The 10,672-nt window shown below is 37.8% G+C and overlaps 1 protein-coding gene across 1 annotated transcript; it reads right to left on the reverse strand.

Annotated features, from left to right (window-relative positions):
- Positions 1-1,352: 1,352 nt before the first annotated feature.
- Positions 1,353-8,800, reverse strand: LOC104590324 (cathepsin B-like protease 3). The gene is made up of 11 exons (XM_010248942.3): positions 8,478-8,800; positions 4,105-4,158; positions 3,716-3,796; positions 3,482-3,638; positions 3,366-3,370; positions 3,206-3,280; positions 2,992-3,117; positions 2,405-2,623; positions 2,014-2,127; positions 1,845-1,880; positions 1,353-1,755 (listed from the first exon to the last, which is right to left on the reverse strand). Exons 1-11 carry the CDS (start codon positions 8,541-8,543, stop codon positions 1,621-1,623), a joined length of 1,068 nt encoding a protein of 355 aa, XP_010247244.1. The 5' UTR covers positions 8,544-8,800; the 3' UTR covers positions 1,353-1,620.
- Positions 8,801-10,672: the final 1,872 nt, after the last annotated feature.

Genomic DNA, 10,672 nt, shown 5'->3' on the forward strand with positions numbered 1-10,672 from the left:
ATCAGATTCAGGGTTGATTAATCAAAATACAACAAAAAACCAGGTGATGCACACCTAGGTTTTGGTGGCACATCCAAAATTTAAAATAGCAGAAACATCATTCCCTGAGCATTTTCTTATTGATTTTCTCTTGGTGAAGGAACATCATTTTGCACCATCCAAAATTTAAAATAGCAGAAACATCACTTTGCACCATCCATGCCAAGGGAAAATCCCCTTATTGATATTCCCTTAGCATCCCCATGCTCGCCCCATTGTCATTCTTTGAAGGCTCCCAAACACACCTTCCATACCATTGTTTTAAAAACTGTACCAGACTGGATGGTCAAATCATTTGACCCAGGAACTGGTCATGTATCTGGGTCCATTTTTTATTGGACTGCTTTTTCGAAAAAAAAAACTGAATTGGTCAAAAAACCGCTGACCCTGACGGTTGAATTGTTAAACCATTCAACCCAGGCAACAGTTTTTGATTTGAAGAGAGCGGTGAGAACTTGGATCTGAGATGTGATATCAAAGATCAGAGAAAAAGAGAAATAAGATCTCGAATCTCAGATCTGAGAAAGAAGTCATCGTCCCCGTCACTATTGCCGTCACAGGTGAACTTATTCTTCTTTCGTTCCTTTCTTTTTTTTCTTTCTTTCCCTCTTCAAAATGAATAGAAAAACCCTAATATTTCTAATATCAAGTCAAACTGCAAAAACCGTTAGACCCAAATGGTCAAACCACTAACCCAAAAACCAGTGATCAAAGCGGTTCCACTTCTGGATCGCTTTTTAAAACCTTGTTCCAGACAATTTTTAAATTGATTGAAACAGTTTTTAATCTCCCAATTCCCATTATCCCTATCGGTCACTCTGAAAACCGAAATAATATGCCCTATCATAGCGCATTGGAACTTTAAACCTTGATTCCGAATTTAGCAAGGTTGAGCTCCACGTATAGATAAGTCTGCCATTTGCTCATGACAAATATTTGTCCTTCGAATAACCACAAGCCACCTTCCCAGTATGACATTCCAATCCTCGTTGGCTCTCTCTAGTACTATATCACCTTCCAATCCAGTTGTGTTTATCCAGGCTTCAATATTCAGTTATAACTGCTTTCCCTTTTCCTCTGATCGGGTCCAGCTTTGAGTTTTCACTTCTTATCAGAACTTTTTTCTTTTTTGGCAATACTCTGAACTTGGTTATTCCAAAAGACTTGCATCTCATGCTTTCTAGTTCTATTTTCACGCTTCGAACTCCTCTTCTGCAAGAGTCACACGGCTGTTGTTTCCCCTTCAGAAATCATTTTCTGTTTCCATGCACATTGGAATCCATATTGACACGATTATGATAGAAGAGATGAGATTCCTGGAAAAATCCAAGTTTCTTTAACAAACATTATATGCTACAAGCTAGTATAAACCCTATTATTAGTACAAATACAGCCATGCAAGTTCTTTTCGTGCATAGACAATACAGATGCTAATATTTACTATTTAAAAAGCTCTAAGAATCCTATTAGTACAAATACAGCCATGCAAGTTATTTCCATGCATAGCTAATACACATGCTAAATTGCTAATATTTACTATTTCAAGTTTCACACCATGATAGTGAATAGAATGATTTACAGTCAAAATGAGACATGTAGACTGGCATCAACACCGATTTGTTTTCTGATTAGGTTCTTTGATGAAGGCAAACCAGCAACCACATCCTCCTCGATCCCGCATTCATTTGTTCCTCTCCTGATCATGAAGTAACCGTCCTGCCAATATCCAAAAGGGAAAAAAAGGTTTGGGAATTTCTAAGACAATACAAACATTCCTAAATGAAGAAAATTCAGCAAAAACATACATCACCCCAACTTCTGTTCCACTGGTTTGCAAGAAGCTGTAAAACAAAACATAATAACCAAATTTGATCAACTCAATAAAAACTTCTCTCAATAAATAATATGTATAAATTAAGTTACTTAGACTCTATGCATCAATTTCAAAAGGAAAGTTGATAATAAATCACAAACCCAATAATCCTCTCCATCGTCCGTGGTTCCCCACCCAATTAGCTTCACAGCATGCCCTCCCATGACATCACCTGTAATATGCTTGTAAACTCCTGATTTATAATGAGCAAAATCCTGCAAATACCAATTGTACTATTACTATTGAGGAAAGATAATGTAAAAAACGTATAATAATCCATTTAGTGCCATACATCATGAAACATGACTTGGTAAACAAAAACAAGTGTAAAGAAAACAAGAAAATGAGTATTTCTCATGCAGCAATATTATGAAAGAAAGTAGAGAGGAGCATATAAATGAAACACATGACAAACAATACCCAAGAGAGGAAGAAAGTAGAGCAAATCAAATATGACTTCACACAAAGAAAATCAGAAGGAGTTTCTTTTACCTCATAGACAGTGAAGGAGACCTCAACAGGACCATTTTTATAGACTTCTGCCATTATGCTGTAAGGATCAGAACTGATTCTGTATGCGCCGACACTGAAGTGCTTTGACTCTTGCCAAACCTGGTTCGCATCCTTGCACTTCCTCTCACACTTTGGGGTAGGATATGCAGGTTCACAACCAGGATGAGAACAGCCGATTTCATCAAAATAAGGGTCACACTGCCAGATGATAAACCATTAAGACATTTACAGTATCGATGAGTATAACCCATGAAGGAGCTATTGCTTGATGTAATTAGTATAATGGTAAGATCTTGAGCTGACAAGAGTGGTAACAGGTTTGAATCTGAGAGCAGCATAGAACTTGGTGGAAAAAAAAAAAAAAGAAAACCTAAGGTTAGGTTCATATTCAATCAACCCTCCCAAGACCTCACAACAAATAGCTATGTACAGCCAACATTGGGTAATGGCCTCTTTACGAGTATATAACCCATGAGATGAAACTCAAGAACATTACAAAACAAAGTGAGGTAAATGCAATGGACATGAAGATCATGGTTACAGGGAAGATAAGACAAACTCTTTACCTCTTCAGTAACAACACCATCATGAACAAAGTATCGCCATGCAGAGATAGGATATCCCCCATCACACCCATCTCCACACATAAAGCCACAGCATGCCAAGAGATCATTAACAGAAAGCGAAATGTTCTGAAATGAATCATACAAGTAAAAAGATTTATAGATACTATTAACGAAAAAAATATCAAGTTTGACATCATTAATAAGTAGAAGTTACCATGCCAAAATGGATGCAGAATCGATCAGATAGGGATTCCACTGCACCAAAAGCCCAACAAGAACCACAATGCCCCTGCTCCAGTAGATCCATGCCAATTAAAGCAATTTTATATTATCTTTTTTAGATAAGATTAAACAAGTAATAAAAACCAAGTTACCTGATCTTTTATTTGGAAGTATCAAGACATCCAATTATTGGCACATAAAGTGGAAGAAAGTCAGCCTTCTATTTGGAAGAGTTTTAAATTAACAAAGGACAGAGTACAAAACTAACCAAGTATTTTCCCAATGGTGCTACATTGAGGCCAAGCCATTCTTGCATCAAATTGCTTTGGCAAATTCAAAGATTTAGGATGAGTTATAACAGGAATGCCCTCCAAATCATTTTGAGGTGCTGGTTTCACTCCAAGGAGGTGCTTGAATTGCGCAATCTATAAAGCAGAAGAAAGAGTTAAAATATAACGGGAACAAGGCCAAAAATATAACACACGGCACCTTGGGAACTCACAGTGTAATTGGTGAAGCGAGGATTCATGGCAGCTTCCCATCTGGCCTTAGGGTTTGCATTTATGTGCCAAACGATTTCTTCCTGCACAAAATGAGTGATATAGAACAACTGTGTTTTGTTGCAATGAGCACTTGTACAAAAGCTTTTCAGCATGACTTGGGGATGTTATATGAAGAAATAACAGTGTAAATTCAATCATTCATTATTTCAACTCTAACAAGTCCCAGTGTATTGTCAATGAAACCCACCTAACATCAGATCCTAAATTTAAGAAAATCACTGGATTGAGAGCTCTCTTGCAAATGATCTTATTTTCACACATGCTCCTTCTCAAAATTGCTCCGGAACAATATAAAGTCAAGAAGATTTTCTGCCATGGAATAACATACCTGAAGAATCTCAGTTCTAGGCTTTATTGGAAGAATTGGTTTCACCGCAACCACCTACAAATATATATACATTACCAATTAATTCATCATCATCATCTAAGACTTGTCCTTACTATATGGGTTTGGCTACATGAATCCTGTTTTGCCATTCTGTTTTGTTCAGGAGCATAAAAAGACAAATCAGGATCAATGATCAAGAGAGGGACAGAACAATTGCGCTAGAGGCAAAAGATGAAGAAGAGGGACACAACAAAAAGCTTTGAAAACAAGGAAATATCCACAGACTATAACAGAACTCGATTTTATCTATTGAAAACAATTGTCCTAAATGCCTGCATGATCAAGGAATATCCATAAACTATAATAGAACTTGATTTTATCTATTGTTTAGAAGTCCATTTACACTTTTCAATGAGATTTATCAACAATAGAGAGAACCGAGTGACCAGACCTAGTCTCTCAAAGCACACCTTTTAATGAAATTGAGAAAAAAAGAACTTGTAAATGAGGGTTCCCTCATCATAACTGTGAGCATTCATATTTGTAATTTTGTTTTTTCTATCATTTTCTTTCAGTTTCTGTAAAATCAAACATTGTGTAATGATAGATCTATGCGAACTCTGACATTTTCTGAAATCCAATTTCCTAAGGTCACCCTAACATGGGTTAACCATCAATCCATGAATAAAAAGGGAAGAAACCCTAAAGAGTAATCAGTAAATAGTCTCAAAGATTGGCCTACAAATCCTGCAGATTTAAGAGTAGTCTGCCGAGTAGATCACAAAGTTTTTCATTAAAAACAAAAGTCCAACTGATCCTAGGAATTCCTAATTGGTAAAACCCTGTCAGAGTGTTATTTCTAGAACTGACTGCTCTGCTCTCAACATCTATTAAAAGCATCAGACAGATTAGGGTGTTTTGAGCTTTTAGTTTCTACCCATCTGCAGTAATTGCTCGCAGAATGCAGTTATGGTGGGGTTAGCGCAAAACAAACAAAATGGAATCTGCCCAAGGCAAAGTGATCTTGTTGAAATACGATACCTAGATACACATGCCCAGTGTGCTGGTATTGGATACAATACCTGATACTGCATGGATACTAATAGAAATACTCCTAGTGTTCTGAAAATCGTAATCATATCATAAATTGTAGACAAAGTTGGACTGAATAGAATAATGAATCATATGATTATTATTGTTTTTACAAACTTGTCAAAAATATTAAAACTGACATACTAAAAATTCATCCATCCATACCCTATTTTATGAAGCATGCAAATGGAGAATGTATAAAAAATAGAATCAAGATTTTAAAAGAATTAGAATCAACAGTAAAGAAAAAGCAAGGGGAATTAAGAGTCAATGAATACAAACATCCCTCACAGAAATAAGGTAGAGGAACTAAATACAATTCTAATGGAGCAAGATATCCTAGAAGCAATGAAACAAATGAATCCGCATAAAGCACTAGGCCACAAAGGTTTTACTTTCTATATCAAGAATATTGGGACATAGTGGGAGGATGTATGCAAGGCAGTGTGAAATTATTTCAACAATGGTTACGTGTTGCAAGAATTTACACCACCTCTTTGGTCATCATCTTAGTTGTAGAGTACCTGAAAATTCATCTTATTACAAGGTTTAAGTCTAATGTAATTTGATATACAAAAGGCAATTACCCAATGTAGGCCCTAGCTATCTGGGGTCTTGGAAGGAGTAGACTGGGTACAGTCCAAACCTCTGGTATTTTTTGCACAAAGCGACTGCCCTCGGACTTGAACTTGCATTCTCACACATGCCAGCCCAAGATTTTACTATTACACCAAGTAATGGCTCCTGTAATGTGATATATAAAATAATTACAAAGTACATGATGAATAAAATGGCAATTGTTCTTGGAACGTATCATTGCACCAAATCAAGTGGGAACCTTGAAGGGGAGAAAAATAACCAACAGAAAATTGTAACAAGAGAAATATTACACCAATGAAAATAAAAATAAAAAGTAGGGATAGAATGGATAGCAATCAAATTAGACATGTCTAAAGCCTATGAACAAATGGGATGGATTTTTTTAAGGCAAGCCATGCAACGGAAGAGATTTCCTTTTTTAATAGTAAATAGAAGAATATTATTAAGGTGAAAGAAATAAAATACATAGCAGAGAGGGTGATGGGCTAGCACACAAATTTAACATGCCATTACAACATTCACCATCCCAATAGTTTCCAAAATTTAAAAATCAGGCCCATTAATATCCCCAAACTCTGGACGAACCAGTATCTAATCTAAAATTATTTTCCTACATGCACACATGACACATTCCTTGACTTTTCTTGAAAAACCTGTTATTCCTCTACCTTCATATTCCCCATTAAATTGCAAAAGAGATGCAACTCCAAAATATGATAGCCTTCTTGCTGCCATGAATCCTTGGCCATCTAGAGAAAATCTCCTCAACACCATTAGGAGGATGATGTTGAACACCAAATAGAAATGACAATAAAGATGCCAAAATGTGGTTTCTGTCTTGCACTAGTAAACAAATGAGACACATCTTCCTCACTGAAACAGCATAAATTGCATATGCTCACCATGTGGTCCAAGGTTAATATGCAAACCAAGGCCAACAACCACACAAAGGCTTCCACTCTTGGAGGAACAGGCTTCCCCAAATACCTTTGATGTTGAGGATTGAACCCAAATTCTTACAATAGATCGTAGCCGACTTGACTGTAAAGCTCCCATTCTTGCATTCTTTCCACTCTTTCATCCCTATCTGACACAGCTACTTTCACCTGCTCAAGTTTGATTAATAGAGGAATGCATTCATCCACTTCTCTTTCTAGATAAAGTGGTCTTCTAAATCTTGGGCACCGAATCCACTGCTCTCCTCTTAGCTCGTGGTACTCAATTTTTTGAGAACAGAAGTTATACAACCTAAGGGATGTCTCCTCTAGTCTCCCAACACCACTCCAATCACCTTCTCAAAACCTAATTCTAAACCCATCACCAACTTTAAACCTTGTACACTGAAAGCTCGTAAGTCATAATGCCTTTTCATCATACAACCCCCATAAATTGATGATTCCTCTTGTCCCAGTCAAACCTAGCCGCCCCATATTTGCTTGTTATTACCATTCTCTATAACCTTTCTTCTGTACAGCCATTTGATAGCTATACAGCGGTTATTGGATCAGTCCAATACTGCAATCTATTCCTATACTCCACCCCCGACAACAAACAGAGCCCTTATGTTTTCTTCCAGTTTCAACCTATCTTTAATATGAATTAATGCTCCACTCATTTTAGCACTTCTAATCAGACGAGCTTTATTGAATTTTCTAACCCTTCTAAATCCTAGAGATTGGTCTGCAAACCCTTCCCCATTTGGTATGATGATAGTTCTCCCTTACTCCTCTCCCACTCCATAGAAAATTCCTTTGCATCTGGAATCTTCAAAAGATATGTTACCCTAGGGGTGTAAGCAAGTAAATCTAGTCGAGATTGACTCACTGAATACTTGAATTTGATTGGAAAATAATCGAGTTCGAGCTTAATTCGAATAGCTACTCGAGTCGAGAATCAAGTTTCGTAATACTTGACCGCCTCCCTCCTCTGAGCTTCTCCAACTATCATCAGACATCCTCTCGTTCTCTGCCTTTTTTAACTCGTTTATAGAGTCCAACCGATATGATTATGAGTCAAGGTAAAACAAAACTCGATCAAATTCGAGTCGAGTTTCAGCATAGGTTTTTTGAGCCGAATCGAATTCGAACAGTCTATGTATCGACTCGGTTAGGCTTGATTACACCTTAGATACCCACCCAAAGTAGAATCCGTGTATGCGCCTATTGGCATCATGAAAAATGCACAGAAGAGCAGTGGAAAGGATCATTGGCATGTAAAATACACAAAGGTGGGTAGAAATTTACGACCGTATTTTTGGATGGTTTTCAAATGAAAATACCTTTTTTGCCAAACATAAAGGCTATCCTAGAACCAATATTTTTTTTCGTTTCATTTTACTTTTTTGTTTCTTAATAATTTATCAGCCACTTTTTTCTGAGGAAAGACCGACAGATACGTGGGCGAACGCCAGGACGATTAAAATTTCCTTGGTGTTTTCTCACTTCCGATCAAATTCCAAAGGGAGTAAGGGTCCGCCGACTTCATGGCCGAGTCTTAACAGATCGGACAAGGGGAACCGCACACGCACAAAAGGTTGTGAAGAAAGAAAGAAATAGAGAGGGGACGGTCAAAAAATAGGAAAACGAGGTAGAAGAAAGATCAGAATTGGCTTGAACAAACCAAATCAGTTAGTAACTGAACAAATGAAAATTAGGACAATAATCTTTTTGAAGAAACAATACCTGTAAAGCGGAGATGATCCCCAATAGGAGAAGCAGCGTTGCCACATATACCCGAATTATCTCCATTTTTTCCTAATTCGGATTCGTGACCAGGACCAGGAGGGTTTCGCCGAACGATCAATCTGCAAGGTCGTGTACGAAAGGTAATTGGTACTCGGTGGACCGCAGGCTAAGCAATATAACGTGGGAGTCGTGGGATGAGAATTGGCTATAGATTTTTAATTTTTTTTATATTTTTGGATTCTATATTGAATTTTTTGGTGTTATCTAAACAAGTAAAAAGCATCGCTCACTCCATCGATGTTTTTGTTTTTGGTATTATAGTTGATAGAGCAACATGCTCAATAATGTAGTATGCAATGGATCCTATTGTCTATTGGGCCACGATCTGCGAAAAGGAAATGCATCTACAACAGGCTACAAGATTTTTTTATGATCGCAATTATGAAAGCTGGGAGCATTTGTTTCGTGTAAGAAATTGCTTGTTGGGCTCGGACTTCGGCGTGCTCCAAGACGTAGTATTCACGAGTCCGAATCTCCTGCATACGAGAACTTTGTCCCCGTTCATTAGTGCTGTTTACGGGTCAGGTTGGGTCGGTTTATTGGCATTTTTTCAATCAATCCGATTTGGTCGATTTACCTATAAATGAAATCGAAACTGACCCAATACTAAGTAAAACCGACCTAGTTGGTTTGAATCGGTTTGGATCGGTTTTGTAAATAATTCTCTTGGTGTGAACGGTAAAGGATTCAAGTCTAACAAAGTAAAGGCTGGATGCCTGAAAATTAAAAATGATTTGGTGGATTAAAACTAATATTTTATATATCAAAAATTTTATATATAACATGTATATTTCTGACATAAAGCTGAAATATATATTTCCACAAATATATATTAAAACTGAAATATATCAGATATATATATATATATAATTGTTAAACAGTTTTGTATGCCCTTAGCTTCAATCCGATTTGATGTACTTCTGATATTTAGTATAAATAAATAAAGTGCATGTTTGATTCATGTTGTTTGGTATGATTCTGTGTAAGACCCTAAAACTGGACACTTATAGAGACTCGTGTTAGTTTAAAATGTTCATTGCCATTGGATAAGTCTGGGGGATTTATCCTGCCAAGGCTGATACTAGTGTGCCACCAAGTGTTGGGATGGCATGTCTCGGCCACCAAGGTAAGACCCAAGGCACATGCAGTATGGGATTATTCGAATCCTTGAACCGGACCAGATTTCCAGTATTGCCCTGGACCTTGGAGACAGATGGGCAAAACTGGAAAGTTACACCCGACCCCTAGACTCGATTATGACACTTCACTAGGTGTCGGATCGAGCTGTCTTTGATATGCCAATCAGTGAGATCCTTAGCGGGGATCAAAACCTGGGTATGTTGGGATAGTCTGAGAATTCATCTGAGTGGGTGATCATAGTGACAGGATCAGCCCCTTTGTCGGACAAAGGTAATGACCGGGAATGCACTCTCTCTAATGGAAACCAAACTGCCGGCAGTTGATTTCAATCGTTGGAATTTCGTTTTGCAAAATTAATATACATATATATATATATATATTTGTACGGTTTCAAAATGTTTAAAAATGGTTTTAATTCCCGGGATCCATGTGAGTGGAAAGTGCGGCATTGTTCCTTGCAACCGAGGGAGAGGTCCTCTCTTGTCGGGCAATGCTTGATCATTAAGGGCTGAGAGGTTAAGTGTAAGACCATTTAGGATAGTACCTGATGGGCTAATCTTTTACCTACCCACACTCCCTGGGTTTTTATAAGATGGCTTGGCCTAGGAACCAGTTAATGTAAGTGTTGGGCCCATAGGGTCCATGTGATGGGCTCAGGGGTTCACTGAGCTCTTTCCGTGAATTCAGCTGGGCCTTGTAATAAAGGTTGGGCCGAACCCATGTGGCTGGTGTGTAGATCAATGCTTGGGTCCCACGCCATACAAAGAAGCCCAACTGCGCAACAGATTGGAAACTAGTTAAGCACTAAACACTTAACTGGCCAAAAGCCCATTTTCGAGCTGGGCTGATATGATCACCCATCTATGGGGCGGATCTGAGATTAATGTTAGCAAAAGGATTGGGCCTTTAACCTTATCCACTTTGGAAGACCAAATTCAAATCAGATTTGAATCTGGTAACCTCCTGATAAGATCAGGAGTAAGCTAACTTAA

This window comes from Nelumbo nucifera, chromosome 4 (genome assembly GCF_055504915.1).
Source record: "Nelumbo nucifera cultivar China Antique chromosome 4, China Antique-T2T, whole genome shotgun sequence".
Taxonomy (NCBI): domain Eukaryota; kingdom Viridiplantae; phylum Streptophyta; class Magnoliopsida; order Proteales; family Nelumbonaceae; genus Nelumbo; species Nelumbo nucifera.